This window comes from Vulpes lagopus, chromosome 4, assembly GCF_018345385.1.
Source record: "Vulpes lagopus strain Blue_001 chromosome 4, ASM1834538v1, whole genome shotgun sequence".
Lineage (NCBI taxonomy): Eukaryota > Metazoa > Chordata > Mammalia > Carnivora > Canidae > Vulpes > Vulpes lagopus.
The window spans coordinates 50676217-50699858 of record NC_054827.1 but is presented as its reverse complement, the minus strand read 5'-3'; the positions used below and the strand labels follow the sequence as shown (position 1 = coordinate 50699858).

The 23642-nt window shown below is 36.8% G+C and overlaps 1 protein-coding gene across 6 annotated transcripts in view; it reads right to left on the bottom strand.

Annotated features, from left to right (window-relative positions):
- The window catches only part of UBN2 (ubinuclein 2), a 72525-nt gene that overhangs the window by 12856 nt on the left and 36027 nt on the right, over positions 1 to 23642 (bottom strand). For 5 of the 6 annotated variants that reach the window (XR_005987315.1, XM_041752091.1, XM_041752092.1 and 2 more), the window contains exons 8-15: positions 19641 to 19770; positions 16331 to 16449; positions 15746 to 15859; positions 15002 to 15145; positions 14218 to 14268; positions 12019 to 12061; positions 6393 to 7943; positions 18 to 249 (exon numbers count right to left, since the gene is read on the bottom strand). Coding sequence is in view for 5 of the 6 variants with exons in the window: in XM_041752091.1 (XP_041608025.1) it covers positions 18 to 249; positions 6393 to 7943; positions 12019 to 12061; positions 14218 to 14268; positions 15002 to 15145; positions 15746 to 15859; positions 16331 to 16449; positions 19641 to 19770 (2384 nt within the window). In the remaining variant the exon portion in view is untranslated. The remainder of the gene's footprint in view (positions 1 to 17; positions 250 to 6392; positions 7944 to 12018; positions 12062 to 14217; positions 14269 to 15001; positions 15146 to 15745; positions 15860 to 16330; positions 16450 to 19640; positions 19771 to 23642) is intronic. The other variant, XM_041752094.1, reaches the window with a different exon arrangement.

Genomic DNA, 23642 nt, shown 5'->3' with positions numbered 1-23642 from the left:
GAGAGAGCCGTACTTACTCTGAGTTAGGCTATGGTGGAAAGCGGCTGAGGTAGATCCCGAGGTGGTTGTCACTCCAGCTGTGTCCGTTCCAAAGCCAAGTAGCTCCAAGGGAAACTGGAAGGGCATGGTCACTGGAACAAGGCCACCCAGCATCCCAAAAGGAGTCACATTTTGATTTGTTACAGACAAAGGTGATGTCATGAGAGTCAGAGGTGAGGCATTAGCCAATAATGATGCTCCTGCTGTGGACTGCAGAAACCAGGGGTCAAAATAAATAAGAAATCAAATCTTTAACCTGAATTGATTTATTTTATTTAATATTCTCATGGGTGCAAGACTGTGTCCAATATCCACTTTAACAGAAATGTTATGAGACAGAAAATTAAGACTGAGGTGAAAATGTATTTCTAAGAGCTATATTGGTTTTGGAAATAATTCTCTACTCAGCTCTTCATCACCACGTTAAACTCCTTAACTTAATTTGATGCCTATATTAACACTTATTCACTCTTTCCTCACCTCAGAATTCCACTTTTCCACTTTTGCTCCTGGCCTCTCTATCTGAGCTACTGGTCATTAATTCCATGTGATTTCAATTTGGTCTTTGAAAATGCTTGGTAATTTCATTGCTTTATCATCTTTCCCGACACAATCCCTGTGGTTACTGTTCCAGACTAGGACCCTCTGAGAGCTCGTAATACAGTATCCTCTGGTTCCATCAGAACGTCTTAAGGAACTGAAGCCTTCCTGAATGGTCGGTCTTCCTCTTCCTTCATTAGCCTCACCTGCCTCTTCTCCAAAACTAACCATCTTACCTATGCCATGAATCCCACCTATGCCGAACTTGCTGGTCCAAATATCCAGTATTATACCTTTTTCCAAGTTTCCTCTTTTCCTCTGCCTTGTCATATACAGAGATCTCATCTCTTTTTTTTTTCCTTACAACTACAGGTATTAAACAACAACAACAACAACAACAACAACTAGAGGTATTCCTGGCTCTTCCTCAACTCCTGGAAACAACCTTATTTGTATTCGTTTGTTAATCAAATTTACTAAATGATACCCCTCATTTCCCCATTATCTAATTTCTCCTTAACCTCTGAAAGCTGGTTTCCATTTTCATTACTTTTCTGAACTTGTTAAGACTCCTTAAGGCAAAAAGTGTTTTAACACTTTTAGTGTTAAAAATGCTTTAACTATCTGGGCTTTGATGCCCTTTGTATGAAAAATACATTTAAATCAGAAATATGCTAACATTAATTAGCTTTCTCTGAGAAATTACTTACACTTCATTAAGCTAATTTAATCCTTTGAACAATTTTCTATTCAGCAATAATCTTTTCCCATTTTGACTTTTTTTTTTTCCATTTTGACTTTCTCTACACGTACTTATCAACAAATGTTACAATAAAATTGTCTTAGTATCAGATATCACCTATGATAGTTTCTGCAACTGTGAATTTCCTTTTGTAGTCTTTACCAATTCTAAGTTTCCCTGGCCAAAAATTTTACATTTCTAAATTTAGTAAATAAAACTGAATTCTTTGAGTATTTTTTAGTAACCAATGTTAACTATTACCAGGTTTCTTGTGTGTGCTCACTCCTCTTCTAGTAGTACACATTATTAATAAAGGGTCTGATAATTTTATTTCTTAGTTAATATATGAGAAAAATGTTAATTGATCTCATATATGCCACAGTACATACATTTATACATCTAAGAGTCCATCCCACTGCTAAACAAAAAAGGGAAGACTATCCTTCAGAAGGCTTCCAATTTGGTTTTCCACTCTTTCTCCAAAAGCCTTCCCTTTCCTTATCTCCTTTGTAGCTTTCAAATTTATATCCCCATCTCAGTTTCAATCCTGTAAATCCAAAAGCTCAGGGAGGAATGTCACTTGGATATGGAACACTCATCAACAACTGAACTCATCAGCTCCTGCAATCATGTGACCCCCACCCTATATGTCCACTGCTATCATTAATAGTCTCATTTTTTCCCAACACCTGGGCTTGAAACCTTAGTTTTAGGCATCATTTAAAAAACAAAACAAAACAAAAAAAAAACGAGATGAACTCACTGTCAACACGCCCATTCTTTTTTTTTTTTTTCCATTTTTTTTCTTTAATCCAGTTTCTCTAACACTTAAATACAAATCTTCATCACCTTATGCTTGGATTTGGCTACTTATTTTCTAATCTTTCCCTTACTGGGTCAACCACGATATACAAAATGGATACACTGGAAAGAATTACTAAGTTAGAAATAAGGATATTTTGAAGCAATTTGGATAGAAGAGATCCCACATCGATTTAAGAATTAAAAAGTTTTCTTTTGATCACAATTCTCTTGTAACCTCAGGATAATATGGGGCACAACTCCAAAACCATGTGCCCCAAGTGGAGCCCCCTAGAGAGGAACATTAAATACTGCTTATAAGAAGAACTCAAGCTTTTCTGGAGGAGGTTAACAGAAGTATTAAAATAGCTGGAAAATGTAAATTAAGGCAATTCCCCAAATTAAGTAATTGAGCAATTAAAAAAGGTATCATGCGTAACTGCGTAACATTTTGTACTTTCAAAAAACCTTCATATCCACTTTTGTTTATAAAACTAAAATGAAACATCAGACTAAATGTTACATGGCATTTATAAATTTCTCCTATAAGATGGAGATCTTTCAAAATCAGGTATCCTACTGTTGATATCATTTGGAAGCATACAGGAAAAGTTATCAACCTAAAATGGGCACACAGTTCAGGGTAATGCTCCATAATAAAAAATACTTTCACGTCCTCTGTATCTCATTTCCAGGGAAAAATATGAAGGAAAACCATGCTCTTCTTGTGGTGGGCATTTATTATGTGTGTGTGTATATATATATATATATGAGAGAGAGAGAGAGAGAGAGAGAGAGAGAGGGAGAGAATTTTTTTAACCACGTTTTATTTTGCTGAGTGCATCTGCCCTCCATTCTCCACAACCAGAGTGATATTCTGAAATATAAATCAAACCATACCACTCCTGTTGAAGACCCTCCAATGGTGTCCCACTGCACAACAGATTAAAACTCCAAGTTCTTATCATGGTCTTGCAAGGTCCTTCATCACATAGTTCTGGTTGATGTAAGACCTCATCAGCTATCCATCTCTCTCTAGTCCAGCCATGCATACCTACACATCAGGCTCCTTCTGATCTCAGTGTCTTCACACGTACCATCCCTCTAGCCTGGACTGTGTGTTCCCTCCTATCTCCAAATGACTGGCCTGCTTATTCTATTCTCAGCTCAAATGTTATCTCCTGAAAGAGGCTGTCCCTAACTCCCTTGTCTACGTTAGCAACATCGCACCTTATTATTGTTCTAATTTTTCATAGCACTTTATTCTTTAAACATTTGTATTTCTCTACCCGAATATATGCTCCATGAGAGGAGAAATTTGAGTATGGTGTTCACCCTATCTTCCCAACACCTAGAAGAGTGCCTGGCACATATTAAACACTTCAAAACATTTGCTTAAAGAGTGAATTATTTTGGGAATTATAAAGTGGCAAAGACAGAATTCTTAGAAAATCAGTAAGTCAAAGGGGAAGAAAGAAGAGGAAAGCCTTGAACAGGAAATTGTTAAATAGAAAGCAGGTGGAGGTAATAATCTGAACCCAGAAAGATTTTAACTTGTTAAACTCAGGACCTGTCCTTTTCACTCTGCAAATGAACAGATGGCTCTTTCAGACAGGAGTTGAATGTTTTGCAGACACAGACAGGGAATCTCCTTTTAGTGTTAGAGCTAGAGAGACAGGATCTAGAGGCTACATTAAAAAAACAAAAAACAAACACATAAACCAAAAAACCCACAAACCACAGGTTCTCCCAAAGTCACAATCTTATTCAATTACTGACCTTTTCTTCAGCCAAACCAATAAGATAGAATAAAAAGGATCAAATCTAAAGGCAGGAAAATTAAGGCCTTAAAATCATAAAGTCATTTTGGAAAGGATGAAAACCAGAAGAAAGCATTTACTTTAGGGAAATGCAAATTTTGCCATGTAGGTTCTCCACTGACAAATGAATTGTTATGCCAAATATCTAGGTTCTCCTGGGGTAAAAGATCAAATACAAGAAGGATGTGGGCAATGGTGGGACAGGGATATAACTGAGACTTTGGAGATGACAAAGGATGGAGAGACATTTAACCTTAAATTCAAAGTGAAGGGGCGGCGGGGGGGGGGGGGGGTAATTTTTCTTCAGGACAAAAGCCAAAAACTTAAAATAAAAAAGCAAATGAAACCATAATTTACAATTTAGCTCAACAGAGACAATATTTTAGTCACAGATTTAAGCAAAAGTTGTAATTTTACTTTTTCAGGAGAATGGCAAAGGCATAAACAGAGCTAAAAGCCTTATCATGACAAGAAGTTAAGAGAATAAATTGTCTTCCATTCATTCTTAATATTTAAAAACACAGAAAAAGCTAAGAGAATTAAAAGTAACTGATACTAGGAAAGAGGACCCATGTGGCAGGAAACTGGCATTTGTTATAATTCTCTTTACTCAAATTGAAGATTAATGTCAAAAACAGTCAACATTTTAATAAAGGTAATACACAAAGAGGATTGTGGACTACCTTCCAGACCTTAGTTATAACTTAGATTTTAACATACAATCCCTGATCAGTAGGGTTTTTTGTTTTATTTCTGATAAAAAACTAAGCAGATAAAACATCAGTGAGTCCCAGATTTCACCTACTAAAGGTATCATTTAATTGAATTTTGTGGTAGATTAGAATTCTGGAATAAATTCATTCATTACTAAGCCTACAGTCATGGCAGAGTAATGATTTGGGCTTCACGTGTTTATGAATACAAATGTTTAACTTGTACTGAAGAGCAGAAAACATCTACAAACAGCAAGGTAACCATTCTGTTATTAGATGCTCCTACTCCCCATCCACAGGAAGCAGTACAAAGCAACAGAATTCCACAAATCAACAAAAGTCATGTCTTCAAAAAGCACTTAATAATCTAAATGACTAATACATCATAAAATGTTACATATTTTTTCAAAGCTTGTTGTGAAACAGCGTATTATGTGAAACTCACTTTCTTGACAAGAATCCAAAAAAGTAACAGGAAAATATAAACAGTGGTGGGATGACGGGTGATTTTTCTTTTTTGTGAATTTGCCTACAGTGAATATGTATTACTTTTTTGGGGTGAGGGACAGGGAGGAAGAATATTTAAGAAATCAAACTGATCACGTGAAAGACAAATCTGACAAGTCTCAGAATATAAGGAGAGGCAGAAAAATGAAAATAGTGACAGGCTGTGGAAAGAAAGAGATGAAATAGGAGTGATACAGAGTTCTCAACAAACCTAGGCCAAATGGATCAGAAACGATAATGAAACACATCACAGGACAAAATATTCTTGAACTGAAAAAGCCACCAGGTTATTAGACTGAAAAGTGTTACCACGTTCTAGGTACAAAATCAACAAAAATTAAAATTTAAAAATTAAAATTAAATTAAATTTGATACTTTAATTTCAAGGAAAAAGAGAAAATCTTAGGCATTTAGGCAGAAAAAGCACGTACGAGGTAACAAAATACTGGACAGCCTACAACTTCCCTATAATCCTGAATACTAAGCAAAGGTCAGTGGAACAGTATTTATAAGATTGGGAGGGAGACAGTGACCCAAGAAGTCTACACATACTCAAGTGTGACAGCACAGAAATCATCAGGTATGCTCGAGCTACGGTAAAACAGGTTTCAAGTTAGCCTTCTTGAAAAGACTCCTTGAGTGAGGCACTCCTGCTAACTGTGAGATAAATTTAAATTAAGAACTCACAAATGGGGAAACTGTGGTATAAAAGAATACTGACAATAATCTGGTGAAGAGTTCTATATGAATAGCTGTAAAATTCATGCAAAATAAAAAATTTTTTTGAAAAGACAAATGATTACAGGAAAAAAACCCATGAATGTAAAATTTGATTAAGTAAAAAAATCAAGAAGTTGCCAGGAGAAAGGGGGACTAGAGAAGGGGAGAAGAGAGACAAGTGAGAGTCTGTTAAACTTGTAAGTCACTGATTTGTTCTGGACTTTTGACAACATATAGTTTTAAATATGCATTTTACGTGTTTTTCAAAAACTGCGAAAGCATGTATGTGTTACTTTACCAAAAAAAAAAAAAAAAAAAAAATCCACATCCCAACAAAAACCTCATCCACCAAGTATCCCCATTACTATGACATCAGCACCAGGAACATTCCTTGTCTATAAGTTGTAAGAAGCTATTATAAACAAGCTATACATATGGTTATTAAATGGACTCACAGGAAAGATCACACAATCTTACACTTTATCCCTTGAACGTATAGAACATACATACCTGCACACTGGCTGTTACCACTGAAGACCCTGAGGCAGAGGATGGTCTATGTGGAGTAGACAACGGTTTAGTAGCACCCTGTGTTCCACTTCCTGTTCCCCCAGAGAGACTAGTCCTATTCGCTCCGCTTGAGTTAAGGTTGCTACCTCTGCTGGCAGGTACATTCACTGCAATTCCACTCAAGCTATTCTTCCCAACAGTTCCAGTGGATGAGGAATTTGTGAGCTTTGAAGGGGCCTGAAGATTTTTTGTGGATGGAAGGCCTGAAGCGCGATTAGAGGGCAGCAAATTCAAGGTGGGTGACTGTCTGCTGAGGTTTATCCCACTGGGCTGTTTATGGACTGGGTTGTTACTGCTGGAGTGGCTACTCTGGGCTACTAGTGCATTTGGACTGGAAGAGCTTGGGGGTACAGGAGGCTTGGGAGTGGGGTTGGATTTAGAAATAAGTTTAGTTGATACCGAAGGCTTAGCTGACAGAGAGGGCTTGGGGGAGGCAGAAGGCTTAGGTGAGGGCAAGGGTTTAGGAGATGTGGCAGGTTTTGGAGATGCGGCAAGTTTGGGGGATGCAGCCATTGAGAAGGGAGATTTGAAACCCTGCGTGGACATCTGTGACACCATAGCCTTGGCTAAATAGTTACTGGAGGTAGTGGTGCTGGGTACTGTCCTAGAAACCAGGGGGTGGGACCCTTGAGAACCATTTCCAGGTGAGGGAGTAGATAAGGGAAGGCGGTACATAAGTGGCTTATCCGAGTTCTTAATAAGCGGGGACGAACAGGCAAGTTGGGGATTATTACTTAATTTCACCACTGGGTTGGTCTGTGATTTACTAATGGTAGCTTGTAATGGAGACACATAGTTTTGTTGGACAGCTGAATGCTGGTGCACCTTTGTTACTTGTGTTAACGAAGAAGCATCCTGGGCCTCTGGTGTCCCCAGAGCATGAGAGGAGGCAGAAACTTGGGCTTGGGAAGAAGAGGACACGTGGGTCTGTGCAGAGGAAGAAGCATGGATCTGACTCGACCTCTGTAGTCCTTGTTGAAGCAGCCTGGCTGGCAGAGGTTCCAAGGAAACTTTAGGGTTCTGAATTGAAGAACCAGCAATAAGGCCTGAAGAGATGCCAGTATGAGCTAAATCCTGGGGTTTCTTTGGTACTGGCCCTGTGTGACCAGCAATAAGACTTGATGAATGTGCAGTCTGAGGAGAATCTAGTTTTTTAGGAGCAGCCAGCGGCAGTTTACTCATGATGCTTGCTAACTTTTCTTCTCTCAGTCCTGGACGAGGTTTTGCAGTTGGCATACTTATCCTTGAGCCAGCTGGAGGGCCTTTGTTCCCATTGTTGATAACAGCTAAAGCTTCAGAAACAAGATCCAGTGCAGGTGGATGGAAAGAAAGGTCTTCATCTAGGGAGTCATCAAGGCAGATGGTCTCCTGCGCTGTCGTAGAGCTGGAGCTGGTAGAGGCCACGGCAGATGTGCTAGAGCTCACGGAAGGACCCCCAACTGAAGCCACCAGGGATGCAGGAGTTTTCTGGTCCTTTTTTGGACTACACTCCTAGCATAAACAGCGTTATAGTGGAACAAATTAAATGATTAATAAATAGTTACTAAGTATTAGTCTTTAAAAGGACTAAGAAAGTCTTGCAGTGATTAAAATTCTATTGGTAGCTGTAGACTGAAAAAACCAAAGCAGTTCTGAGGACAGAGCTCCTGACTGAACTGTCCTCATAAGCCAGAGCATCTGATCCATTAAACACAGCTGCTACGCCTTAGTAAGCTCTTCTAAGAAGACTTAAAACCAAGCCAAAAGAGCATTCATACACTAGTTACACTATTGGTGAAACCCTCCTTCACCCCACCCACCTGCATCAGATCTTCAGATACTATTCCAAATCCATCTGTTCAGAGAGTACTTTCTTTTTATTCTCCTTGTACGTAGGAGAAACTCTGCCTTTATCCTAAGACACTACCCTTCTTCTGAGGTATGATTTGCTAGGAACTAATGCTCACTTTCTGGACCCTTGTATTTCTGCCTCTGTATGCCCTGTCCTGTAGCCACCCATACTCAGTACGTAGAGAAAGTGGTACATCAAACTGGGATTCAATCCAAGTATACTTAAATTATGTCTTCTATTCATTATGGTAGAAGTCATTTGTAATTTATTCAACAGGTATTTACTAAATGCCTACTTTGAGCAAGGCACTATACATTAAGAAAACAAGGGTACTGGGAATTAAAATTCTGAATACCTAAGAGAATTTTGTATTTTTTTTTCCAAAAAAATGAAGTTTCTTAAAATTCAAGGAAAAGAGAATTAGTGCACAGTTTAAAATATTCAAAGAGCAAAAGAATTAAAAAATATTTGTTTCAGGGCGCCAGGGATGATAATATATCAGTCGGTTGGACTTCCGACTCTTGGTTTTGGCTCGTCGTGATCTCAGGGTCATTAGATCAGGCCTGTGTGGGGCTCTGTGCTCAGTGTGGAGCCCTCCCTTTCCCTTCCTTCTGCCCCCCTCCTGCTCATGATATCTCTCTCCTGTTTCTCAGATAAATTAAAAAAAAAAAATCTAAAAAAAAAAAAGCAACCATTTTCCTTAAAAGAGAAATATAAGGAATTTGACTCGTCATTTTTAAGATTAAGAAGAATTAAAACCATTACATAAAAAGCACTTCAAAGTTTCTTTGATTAGTTTCTTAAAAACAAACTCAAAAAAACCTAACCCCAAAGTCTTGAATTACACATCAATTTTTTTTTTAAGATTCTATTTATGTATTCATGAGAGACAGAGAGAGAGAGACAGAGACATAGGCAGAGGGAGAAGCAGGCCCCCTGGAGGGAGCCTGATGCGAGACTCGATCCCAGGACTCTGGGATCATGCCCTGAGCCAAAGGCAGGAGCTCAACTGCTGAGCCACCCAGGCGTCCCGAATTACACATCAATTTATACAGCACTTACCTAAACCTGAGTGGGGAAAGAATAGAGAGGAAGTGTCTTTACCATCACCTTCTAAGGTATTACAGTAAAGTAGCTGTTAAGAAGGCTGTTAAACTCTAACTTCCTCAGCAGTTTTTCTAAGCTGCTATTCTACAAGCCCTGATTGAAAAGCCTGCTGCCTCTCAGAATTCTGTAGTGTAACTGCACTGAGATCAAAACTGTTAAGACAAATGGGTAATACCTATGATACACGTTTGCTTTGACATGCCATCCATCCAATTATCATTAGTGAAAATACCATTTTTATTAAAAAGTACAGAAACTGAGGGTGGGGAAATATATCAGAATAATAATGATAGCATTACCAATATAAATGGATTTTTAATGTAACTTTTTATTTTTTTAAAAGAATAAACTGGTTTCATTTTTATTTACGATTATTTATTTAATATTTTTTTAAAGTAAGCTCTAGGCCCAATGTGGGGCTTGAACTCACAACCCTGAGATCAAGAGTTGCATGCTCTACCAAATGAACCAGCCAAGTACCTGTTAAATAACTTTTTTATTTTAAGTTTTATTTTTTATTTAAATAATCTCTACACCTGACATGGGATTTGAACTCACATCCTGAGATCAGGAGTTGCATGCTCTTCTGACTGAACCAGCCAGTTGCCCCTAAATTGATTTTTTCTTATAAAAGTAATGTTAAATATATCCACCGGCATACTATATAAATTTATACCAGGAGAGATGATTTTCCAGGGCATATACTCGAGTTTAAAAAGTAGGTTATCCCATTTATAAAATGTTAATTCAATCTGAACAAATGAATGGCTGTTTGGATAGATGGAAGGACTGATGGCAAAGACAGAGATACAGAAGAAGGGATGGTGAGTGTGTACCAGAAAGGAAGAGCTTTTTCTCCCTGGATACTTCTACTTTTCTCCTTACTTTTCTGCATTTGCATTTCCTACTATACTTTCTTATTGCCTTTATAACTAAAATAGGTATTTGATGGGTGGCAGGATAGGAAAAACACAAATCAGCAATAGTTTTTCCTTTTGGGGAAAAGGAAACGGTAATTTAATCACGAAGACACACACAAAAAACAGGTTAATTCCCCTATACCACCCTTGTCACCATTAGAATTCTGATAAATTAATCATATGTTTGAATACACGCATTAAAATTTAATCAACACTTTATGGAGAGAATTAGAAGTTTAAAAATAAAATGTCAAGCAAAGCATGAACTCAACAGATGTGAAGAAATACTGGCTCAGTATTATTTGGATTAGAAGACAAATGAGGTATAGAAGGACTATTTACTCTGTATACAAAGAGCTTCTAATACTAAAAGTTAAGAAGGCTACAGAGTAACAAATATTGACCTTCTGGCAATGACCTCATAAGCAAGGAAATTCATCTATTTAAAGAGATGAAAGCTAGGGTGAAAGTTCAAAACCTAAAGATGTGGGCTTTCTTTACAATTTTACTTTTGAATTATTACAATTTTCACTTGTTATATACTTGTTTTTTTTTTTTCCCAACTCTGCTTTATCTATTTTGGTATTTTTTATCCCCTTTTCTCCTTTAAATATTAAACAAGTTAGATTCCTTTATTTCTAAACCCAATAAATCCATCACTTGCCCTTCTCAGGGATCTAATTCTGTCAAATGTTTCTGCTGACTCTCACTCATAGTAACTTATTTCCTTATATATTCTGTATTTTCAGATTTTAAGCTCTTGTTTGACATAGTATATATGTGGTAAGCCTTTGAGGCCTGGAATGAAATGGCATTATTCCAGAGAGAATGTGATTTGTCATCTGCCCTGGGTTAATAACTAATCTAATACCTTTAAGTTATTTTCAAAGCTTGAGAATTTCCCAGATCTTGTAGGTAGTATAAATTAAACTCTGAAACCAGGGAAAATTCTCAGGAAGGATTTCTAGAACTCAGGCCAAGACACCCAAGTTTCTTATCTTTCTGCTGATGAGCGGATTTCTTTTCTAGTCCTTTCTTTTACTAAAGATGTTATCCTTTGAAGTTCCCAGGTTTATCCATAGTTTCAGTCTAATTCCTAACCTATATAAGGCTAAGAAAACCCTATCTGCTGTGCTCTGAGAAGATATTTAAAAATAAATCATAAAGCAACTGATGAAAATCAGCAAAGGCACCTAAAGGCAACCAAAGTTTCAATGACAGATTAACACTGGCAGCAGCTTGTTTTGGGCGTTATGGATTTCTCATATACTTGCAATCTCAACTATGCTTTTAAAGGATATTTGTTATATTTGATAGAGCACTTTTAACATATTAGGCTAAATCTTACAATTTAATTCTCTGAAATACAATAGTTCTAGGATTTTTACAAAGTTTAAAAACACTCTTCTTAAAAGTATGGTACCTATCTACCTATGCCAAACACATAGGGCAGCCCAGGTGGCTCAGCAGTTTAGTGCCACCTTCAGCCCAGGGCCTGACCCTGGAGTCCTGGGATCGAGTCCCATGTCAGGCTCCCTGCATGGAGCCTGCTTCTCCTCTGCCTGTGTCTCTGCCTCTCTCTCTCTCTCTCTGCCTCTCATGAATAAATAAATAAAATCTTAAAAAAAAAAAAAAAAAAAACAACCACATATATCCTTTGCATCTTAAGAATGTATTTCAACATTCCCCAATCATGACTAATACTTACCTTCACTTTGGGTTTAGGTGCAGGAATCACCTTTTTCTTTGCCCTAAGACAAAAAATGAAAAAGGAGGCCATTTCAGTAGCAGTTAGGTCACTCATTAGGAAATTATAACATAATCTTGTCATTACATGGGTAAATAATTTCTTATGCTATTTGGAAAACTCTATGTAGGAAGGAACTATATGTAAGTGCTCAGTTTATATGTGAATATACAGTAACAGTTCCTTCAATTTCAATCAACTGGAAAGAAAGGCCAAACCATTAGCAAAACATGAACTGTAGATAAAGGTTTTTTTTAAAAATTAAATGCAAATACTCAAAAATTAAAAAAAAAACAAAAAAACCTCAAGGTAGGGTAACATAGCTGCCTAAGGACTCACTTCAAAGAACTGCTAAGAATTTATAATTATTTATAGGAAAATGAACTTCAAGAAACTTTCAGCTCAAATTAAACCATAATTTGGGGAGAAGTTATAAATGGGGCATTATTTTTAAAACAAAAAAAATCTTTATTTTTAAAGAAAATTATTTTAATATAAAAATACAAATAAATGTCAAAATGACAGAACAAAAAATGCAAAAAAGTTACCACGGAACCTTGGTACCTTTGGGAAGCAGTGTGAAAAAGTCTGAAGACGAAAAAAATCTTACAGGTTCCATAGTAGGAGAAAATACTCAAATGTCTGTTGGATAATTAAAGGGTTAACAAGCTAAAATATCTCACACTGGTTATTTCAACTTCAATATGTTGAAATGTTATCCATTAAATTAAAAAATATCTTGATTAAAACTGTCAATCTTGGAGATCCCTGGGTGGCTCAGCGGTTTGGCGCCTGCCTTTGGCCCAGGGCGCAATCCTGGAGTCCCGGGATCGAGTCCCGCGTCGGGCTCCTAGCATGGAGCCTGCTTCTCTCCTTGCCTGTGTCTCTGCCTCTCTCTCTCTCCCCCTCTATGTCTATCATAAATAAATAAATAAATAAGTAAGTAAATCTTAAAAAAAAAAAAAAACTGTCAATCTTCAACTTCATTAAAACAAAAGTAATTTTCAAAGTTTTTTTAATAAAGACTATTGAGGCAAAAGATGTCCAGGCCCACGTATCCCATAGATTTCCACTTTCTGATACAAAATAGAACTTAGTCATAGTAATATAGCTACTAAAAAAAACTGGGAGAAAGGATCTATATAAACATCTGCTTTAGGTTTAAAGGAATTAATTATTTATATCTGAATTGTAAAACATATGTAATTTTATAACTATGGTTAAGTTAAAGGCCAGAAATGTTATTGACACCAATACATATATTTCCCCCCACCCCAGGATAACTAAACCACCAGCAATAAAAACAGCAAAAACTGAAAACCACAACCAACTCAATACAACTCTGACAATATGCTAACAAAGTGTTCTTTCTAAGAGTTGTAAAAAATTTCCACTGTAATTGTATACAAGCAGAGTTCCGTAATACTGCTAACCAGACCTCTTAGAATACTGAATTACAGTGATCCATAAATTCTCATACCCTGCTAATTTAATATTTTATTAACTATTACCACACTTCTATGCTACAGAGAAACGGCCCCAAGTTGTCGGTAAAAATAAAATTCTAGTCAAGTCATATTCACCCAAACATGCAACCACAAAAACCGCAGCTTTTACTACTGCCTATCAGGTTAAGAGACCTTTCTTCAGTAATCATATCACTAAGGGAATACTCAGCTTTGAAAAGAAGGGAAGGAAATGAAGAATAAGTTAATTTTGTGGAATAAAACACTCTGTAAGGCAAGGCAAGGCAGGCATATATACGAAACCATCTTGGACTGCACAAAGCTATAGGTTAGCCACACTGATGGTCGTAGAGGGGAAAAGAAGGAAGACACCAAAGAACTGGAGGGAAGGCAGCCCAGGAACAAAGGAAACCATCAGAGCCTTCCTGTTTACATGGCTCCTAACTACCAAATCTCAGGCAGCACAGATTCAGGTTTTTGGAGACTAGCCTGAGAACTTTTTTTTTTGTTACTTTTTTAAAGTATTTTACTACTGTAAAATGGGAGATTATCTAAATGTACATTTAAGTACTATTTCACCTAAAAAAAAAAAAAAGTACTATTTCACCTAGCAGTAATAAATAGTACTTTTGTTTATTAAAGCACATAATGTGAGCAAAAATAAATGAAGTAATCTGGATTCTGTTTTACTCACGGAGCAGAAGTAAGATGATTATGTACACTCCGGCTTTCCTTAAAAAGCATTCTGCAAAAGTTAAAAAAACATGATCATTTTTGTGTAACAGATAATGATCGCCACTTTGTTTTAGTTACATGATTTTCAACAGTCTATTACTTATTTATCAAATGAGAGTTATAATGGCACAGAGTAAATTCAATAATCTATTTTGTGGGGATTTTTATGGCACATTTATTTTTTTAAATCTTTAACAGATCAACAGATGTTTTGTTGATTTTAGATGGAACACTTTAAAATGAGAGTTTGAGATAACCAAATTTATTAATTTTAACATTCTTACTTCCTTAAACTTTAAATTGGGCTACTCTTAATTTTTGAGATACCACTCTACATTGACTATTTTCAACAGAAGGTAAGGTTGGGGTGTCTTTTCCTATCTCTCAATTTTGTATTTGGTTCCTTATCTTCCTGATACCCCTGTGAAGTTCCCCTCCCAAAGTTCATAACCATCTTCTCCTCCTCCCATTTCTCTATTAGCGAATTCAGGTGCAAAAAGGAAAAAGTGGCTGGCAAAAAAATATCACTCTTTATATGAATCTCTGTATCTCCAGGTCCATGTGATTGTTTTGTCTTTTCAGTGCTTGAAGTTTTCAAAGCAGAGATCATCTGAGATGACTGTATAGAATGCTAACCACACTAGGTTCTTAGCAAAATGAATGTCGTGTGTGTATATATATGTATCTTTAATAATAGCAATAATAAGAAAGTAAAGTAAAATCTAGGATGTCATATTTCTTACCTTGCCTGCATCCAGCCCTTAGGCCACAATGGTTTCACCTCTGTCTCCATAAAGGATTTAAGATAATCCTCAGCGGACTGGCTTTTATTTGGCTCTAACTCATAGCATCCCAATTTGATCTCAACAAGGTTACATAACAAAGTTCTAAACAGATTAAAAATATATATTTATATATAAATCTTGACTGCAAAATTGTGGAAAATTAAGCTTGAAACAGATTTTTTTAAAAGCACATAAATCTGACAGCAATAATAAAGAATATTATCTCAAGAATTCAGAAGATGACATGAAGATAAATAATTTCCAATACACATCACTCATTGCACTACAGCCAAATCCCCAATATGAAACAATTTCCTTTGATACCTTTCATCTAGGCACCAAAGACTGAAAGGATAGTCCTGAGCCAAACCCTCTACTTGGAGTACTGAAATACTGGTAAAAAAGATGACTGATTATACAAGTATATGGAGTACTTCACCTTCTGAAACCAGTATGACTTACACTTAATTATTAGAAGATTAGCTTATAAAAAAATAGGATACGAAAATAAAAGTGAGAGCGCTCTAAGAATATCAGGACCAAATGAATCTTCCTTTGGTCCTGAATGGAATGAATTTTCCTACACACTAATCTTTGGTAGCTTCCAATCTACTCTTCTATTTACTGTATATCCTTTTTATTAGAAACCTTAGTTCTGCATTATCTATTTGGTTAAAAGTGAAGGCTTTGGTTAAATTTTACCTGATGGTGTCATTCCAGTGAAATTTCTTTCTTGGTCCTATGACACGTTTCCCTGGCTTCTCATCATCGTCTTCCTCGGATCCATTTTTTTCTCGTTCTTCATCTGTTTGCAACCTAAAAATGAAAAAGATTTATGAAGCAGAGTTTTAACCCAATAGTGCCAATGATATACTCCAGAGACACTTGTTAAATTGCTTAATTTTATACATAATACTTTGAAATGTGTTATAAAATGGTTTGGTAAATGAGGTCTTCAAACTGTAACATAAGGCCATGAATACTTATCTTTCAGTTTAGGAAATATTTGTGTCCAACTTTATCCAGTCAAATTGGTTGACATGTGAATATCTGACCAGTGTCAGCTCTTGCTCTGATCATACCCATACACTAAATCAAGAGACCTTTTGCTTCTGACACCAAAGCAATTGAATGGAAAGTGCTGTGTCACTTAGAAAATATTCAATTATACCATTTCAGTGGCATATGTGGATTTCTACTTGGTGATGCAGTCTATATAAGACCAATCCTTACGAGCTAAAGATATTTCTCAAATGCAAAGCTGGTGCAAATAAAAGAGGTACGTACTTGGCACACTTAGCTTGACTACGAGCTTGGCAGTCCTCCTGGTATTTAAATAGCTGTTCAGGCATGACGTTGCTAACAGCCAGTTTCAGTTTTTGCAGAGGCTCTCTTAAACGATCATCCTGACAAAAAAAATATACTAAGAGCTTTTTAAAACATATTTACAAAAATTAAAGCAGATCCTCAAAAGATACTGATTATAGATTTGAAATGTAAACATATTCCTTAAAAACATATTTAAATCCAAACATTTCTTCTACCACAATGACTTTTCATAATGCAACTGGATATAAAATTAGGATAACCAAACTTTCCAGGCAGCCAATGAGAATCCCACTTTTTGCTTGTTACCCCAGCATAATTAATAGTGTTTTTTCTTAAAAATTTTTATTTGAGTTTAGTTGACACACAATGTATTCCTTTACATTCTTAAAAATGCCCGTTTGGCCAATACATTATATGGACACTTTAGGATTAAATAAAGAACAAAATCTACATTGTGCAGACCACTACTAGTTGATCCTCATTAGGATAGGGAACCAGTACCGCAAGAGGAGATACTGCTTTGCCAACAATGGAACATGCAATTTGGTTTGGGTGACTACCAACAGGATGTTGGCATCCTGTTCTTTCGTTTATTGTTACTAATTGTGACCTACACTGGCAAGCAAAAATGCAAGGTCAAGGCCAAAAAGAAAGAGGAAACTGGAAGACTTACTATTTTCATGCATGCTAATTAGTAAGTATTATTATACATATGACAGTGTTTGCTATAAAAATTCCATTAAAAAATATGAACATTTAGTATCATGGTTCCTAGGTGATCACTTCTTTTTTTTTTTTTTTAAGATTTTATTTATTTATTCATGAGAGACACAGAGAGAGGGGCAGAGACATAGGCAGAAAGAGAAGCAGGCTACCTATGGAGAGCCTGATGCAGGACTTGATCCCAGGACCCCAGGATCATGACCTGAGCCGAAGGCAGACACTCAACCACTGAGCCACCCAGGTATCCCCCAAGGTGATCATTTCTTAATTATGTAGCTGAGACTATCTGTCTGGGAACAACCCAAATATCCATCAACAGTAAAATGAATAAATTAATTTGAATATATTTATAGATTGTACAGCAAATGTACTCTAAAAATGAAGTTCACCACACGTAAAGACAAATAAATCTGAGGTACATAATGTTCAGTGTAAAAAAGCAAGCTGCATGGGGCAACTGGGTGGCTCAGTAGGTGTCTTCGGCTCGGGTGATGATCCCAGGGTCCTAAGATCAAGTCCTGTGTCGGGCTCCATGCTCAGCAAGGAGCCTATTTCTCCCTCTGCCCTTCCCCTCTGCTGGTGTGCATGCTCTCTCTCTCTCAAATAAATAAATAAATACATACATACATATACTTTTATTTTTATTAATTTTTAAAATATTTTGTTTATTCATGAGAGACACAGAAAGAGAGAGGCAGAGACACAGGCAGAGGGAGAAGCAAGCTCAATGCAGGGAGCCTGATGTGGGACTCGATCCCAGGATTCCAGGATCATGCCCTGAGCTGAAGGAAGGTGCTTAACAGCTAAGCCACCCAGGTATCCCCATACATACATTTTTAAAAGTATGCTGCAGAAGAAAAGTATGGCGATAATATCACTCTATTTATTTGAAGCTCAAGAATATACAAAATCCAACAATATAGTATTCAGGGATTATAAATGTACATGATAAAACCATATAAAGAAAAGCAAGGATTAAGATAAATGCCTTCTACAACCAACAGGCATATTAAATAACTTCAAACATCAAATCTGAAATATTCCTTAGAAAATATAATATGCAAAAAGTTCTCCTACCTCTAGATCTTTTTTTATTGGACCATTTCTGTCATCCTGAATGTATGGCAGTAAGCTCCAACTGTCAATGTCTGAAGGAGCCAGGCACAGACATAAAATCTGTGACCTCGAGTAAATTTCATTTATTTATTACTCTGCTTTAAACTGAGAAAAAACTCTGAATTTATTTATTATTATTATTATTATTATTATTATTATTATTTTAGAGAGTGTGTGTATAGGGAGGTGGAAAGGGGGAGAGAGAATCTCAAGCAGGCTCCATGCCTAGCATGTGGCAGACTCTTAATTGTTTTATTAACAGAAGTATAATACCTATAATAAAGAATTCTATGCCTGTCAGATCACATTACTAGTGGTCCAGGGCACCACATTCAATCCCTCGTTAGAGCCATGGGGGGCCTTGGACAGCCAAGTTGTGCTATGTGGCCAGAAAAATTTTGGTTGACCCAAGATAGTATAATCAGAACCCAAGAGCTTAGACCGAGTTGAGAGGGCTCAGTCAGTCTGTGTGTGTCGCTTTTCTGTAATATAAAACCTTGAGGATAATCTTATTTTCAGATCCACACAGAAAGATAAAAATGAGACATGGGGAGACAGGTAGAGAGAAACAAGAATTAATCCAAAGGATCAGTTCCTATCCCTTCCTGGCTGTATTTTTACTTCCATGAAATACTTTTATTAATAGAAAAAAGAAGTCCTTTTTTGTCTTAAACTGCATTTAAATTCTTTTCCATTACTTGCAGGTTATAAATATTTTAAAAATATGTAATCAAATAAATTATGGGAAGAGTAATCAGAACAGTGAAGGTACTAAAAACCATTTTACATAAAGTGAAAGAAGGGACATAATAGAAGCTTTCAAAAACACGAAAGCTCTAAAAGTGACAAATGATTAGTTTTATGAGTGGACTCAAAGGTACAATTAGGACCAACAGGGTAGAAAGCATCTGGGTGGAAAGCCCTTGGATTTGTCTCAGTGCCTGGAAGAATTTTTTGGTATTACAATGAAATGTTTCTGACCACTGGAAGCATTCAAAGTTGGACAATTACCAGGAGAATCTAGCAAAACATGGATGATTACACCAAAAAAATCTCTAAGTTTACATGTAACTCTGTGTTCTTTCCATTGGTTTGTGCAAGATAGGTGTGAACATATCTGCATAGAATCGTTTTAGTAATAAAAAAACTGAGTTATAAATCTGTCAGATAGTTGTTGAGGGTAAAGTTGTGTCAGCTGTGGACCTAAAGTTAACTTACCAGCCCAAGAATCGACGCCTTAAAAAACATTCTCATCTAGATTTATCAATTGTTGAACAGTAAATTTTTCCAAGAGATCCAATGTGTCTTTAATAACTCCTATAGTTATTCAATACATACAGTAAGACTGAAAAGCAACTAATATGCAAAAGTCCCAAATAGAAACCAGCGATAAGCCTCCAGATATGGATATTATTATTCCTCCTCTTACCTGGACGTTGAGATGTAACTTCTTTAGACGTTTTACCAGTGTTTCTTTGTTGCATGGCACAAAAGCTTCAAGATGGGAGTAGACACCACTACGAATGACAGGGCCTAGTTCCTGTAGCTGTAACTCAATGCTGAACAAAAACAACAAATAAATAGTATAGAATTTCTTTTAAGTGCCAACACAAGCAAGGAAGCAAAGGCTCACTAGAAGAGTGACTCTTCTCTCGTTTTATCATTCTATGATTTCCTAGACAGTATTTTTCAAGGAAAAAAATGTAGAGATAATTTATATAACCATAAATAAACTGGTGAATCATTTTTTTAAAGGTTTTATTTATTCATGAGAGAGAGGGAGAGAGAGGCAGAGACGTAGGCTGAGGGAGAAGCAGTCTTCCCTCAAGGAGCCTGATGCGAAACTTGATCCCGGGACCCTGGGATCACTACCTGAGCCGAAGGCAGACGCTCAACCGCTGAGCCACCCAGGTGTCCCTGTGAATAATTTCTGATGAAGAGGGGCAAAGTCTACATTTAAGCCTACATTTTTGGGTAAAGCACGGGAACCCTATTATTAAACAGAAGCTCATCTCCTTAGAGATATTTCACAGCCTCTCTCCCCCATTGCAATTGCTAAGCTAGAGAGTCACACAGTTTCAATGAATTTAGAATACTTTTTCTTTAGACATGTTGGAAAAAACTGCAGATCTGGAAAAGGTGAAGCCCTTCTGGCTACATATACAGACTGTTTCATCCATCCTTGTCTCCCTTATTGTGCCTGCATTGCATAAGCTAGATATTTAATAGTTTGTCCCGTTTATTCCAATTTTTCAGTTGTTTCCATTTGTAAATTAGTTTTTTACAGCAAAAATAAACTGTTAAATAGGTATTTAGCTTAAGAGTCATTAAAAAAAAGTTTGAACAGCTGCCATATTCTCAACCAGACAAGTTTACTAATAAATAATTGAGGTTTCTTCCAAGATGGGAACTGCTATTGTAGAACGATAGGAACAGATGTTAATTTGAAGGCCAAGACCAACCTGGGACTCTTGGCAAAAAACCATGTCCAAATCATCACATTCTATTCTAGAGAAGATGCAGAGATTTAACAAATACTTTTCACAATTTAAAGATGAATCCAAAAATTCAATTAACAGCTTTTGGGGAAGAAAAGAAATCCTCCCATATGAAATATATCCACCACTTATAAGATACACTGCGATTTCAGGAACAACAAAATGTGGAAAATTATGCTTTTAGCGCTGACAATAAAAATTCTTGGTATTAGAGAAGTGAAACACAATATATAAATGGAAAAAAGTTTAGAATCTATTAGACCCAGAATGTTAAATGCAGAGGATCATATGGGAAACAATCACTATTGTCATGAATTCTGTGTATAAACATTTGGCTAAATAACATTATATGTGGATCTTTATTAGAAGTCTAGTCTCTAGGTAGGAGACTTTCAAGGCTTGTCCCATTATTAAAAGTTAGTGGAGACTGAAAATAAAATAGAAACTCCAAGTAGTAAGAGATTCCAAATAAAAATAGAGTGACTCAGTGACATACTTATAAAAATCAGTGGTTTCCAAAGAGGGGAGAAACTGAAAAACACAAAGAGCTGACTCCCTGCTCCTAAGCCATTACTAGGTAAAAATTAGAGAAGCATATTAACCCTAAAGGTGATGGATTGGTCTATCACAAATATATACAAATTCCTACCAGAGAACAGTATATTTTAAGCACACATCCCTCACACATTTTTTTTCTAAGAATTCCAATCTTCTAAGGCCTAAGAAGTACCTAAAACACCTGGCAATGAAAAGTTTAAATTTCAGTTATTTTCACATTTCAGAGAAATAAAGCTTCTCCTAAAGCAACAAACTTTCCCTGAGCCTGCCTCCTTCTGTCCACCAGGTTCTTTTGCTTCCTTCAGTGAGGTCTAACCCTAAGCAGATATCCATGCATGAAAGTTACAATGGGTAGGTCTCAAACCTCTGATAATAAATTATGAACATGCGATCACTACAGGTTCTAAATGGATAAAAACATACTGGGATCATCCACTGATAATGCAATAGAGGACAAACACTGGGTTTTGTGAGTAAATGAGCTTGAAACCCACTATTGTATTCCTATCTTTACAAGGCTCTTATTTGCCTCTGAAGAAGCCTCCAAGAAACTCAACATAGGAATCCATTAGATGAAACAATGGCCAACTTTATAAACAAGATTCTTCTGGCTCAGGAATACTTAGTCTTACCTGTATTTTCACACAGAATTCTAGAAATAGTCATTTCCCCACCGTTGATATATATGACACATCTTATCCCATCAACTTCCTCTGTTTAGTCTTTTTTTTTTTTTTTTTTAAAGTAAGTTCTACATAGACTCAATGTGGGGCTTGACCTGACAACCCAAGTCACAAGGTCTACCAAATGAGCCAACCAGGCATCTTTCTCCCTCTTTTTAAAAAACAGAATAGGGGCAGCCCGGGTGGCTCAGCGTTTTAGCACCACCTTTGGCCCAGGGCATGATCCTGGAGATCCAGGATTGAGTCCCATGTCAGGTTCCCTGCATGGAGCCTGCTTCTCCCTCTGCCTGTGTCTGCCTCTCTCTCTCTCTGTCTCATGAATAAATAAATAAAATCTTTTAAAAAATAAAAATAGGGATCCCTGGGTGGCGCAGCGGTTTGGCGCCTGCCTTTGGCCCAGGGCGCGATCCTGGAGACCCGGGATCGAGTCCCACGTCGGGCTCCTGGTGCATGGAGCCTGCTTCTCCCTCTGCCTGTGTCTCTGCCTCTCTCTCTCTCTGTGTGACTATCATAAATAAATAAAAATTAAAAAAAAATTAAAAAATAAAAATAAAAATAAAAATAAAAAACAGAATATAGGGGCGTCTGGGTGGCTGAGTCAGTTAAGTGTCTGTCTGCCTTCAGCCCAGGTCTGATCTTGGGGTCCTGGGATCTAGCCGATGTCAGACTCCCTTCTCAGTGGGGAATCTGCTTCTCCCCTCCAATTCATGAGCTCACTCTCTCAAATAAATAAATAAAATCTTTTTTTAAAAGCCCTAGAATATATATTTCATTCAATCAGTTTGAAAATACTAGTCAAAAAAAGAAGAAGAAGAAGAAGAAGAAGAAGAAGAAGAAGAAGCAGCAGCAGCAGCAGCAGCAGCAAAGTCTACATGAATTCAGGAATCTACTGAAGTTCCTGAATTTTTCCTCAAGTATTCCAGATATCTTACCACTACTGTTCACATAACAGAACCACTGAAAACTAGTAACTGAAGACTTAGGCAGCAATAACCAAAACACAAAATCCACAATATTTTTTACTTATAGCAAAAATTCAAAAGCCTGTTGATGTGTTAATTAATAATATACAAGAGGGATGTAGATCCCTCCTGTCCCTAAACAACTTTAGAGCATTTGTTGAACAGAACTCAGGTTGGAATGGGATCATAGGCAGAGTATCAAGACTTTGTTAGTAAATGTATGCTTGAGGTAAAAGAGGAAATAGGGGAAGAGATCAAGCTGGTATGTTATGTATTTGCTGATCCAAGTCAAATTCAATTAGGCAGAAAGAGAAAGGGCCCCTATTCCAACAAACTCACCCCTCTTTCTACCAAGCATAAGGAAACAGTGGTTGAGGCAGAGCTGGTGTACCCGGATAACTTCATATGAATTTACTACCCAAAATAATCATGTACCATGTACCCTCAGAAGATCAACTCAGTCCAGAGAAATAAGGGATGTTTGTTTAGGAAAAGGAAACAGAGGCCACGGGCATAAAGAAGTGATTAAAATGGAAAAAATTAAACTCTGAATACTATGTCTTATAGAACTGGAGGCACACTCAGCGAAATAAAAAAATAGATGGATTCCAACACAACTGGAGGATTTAAGATAGACATAGGGAGGATTAAGGGAAGTCTGTTGGGGAGGTTCCTGGCTGGCTCAGTTGGAGCAGCATGCAACTCTTGATCTCGGGGTCTTGAGTCCAAG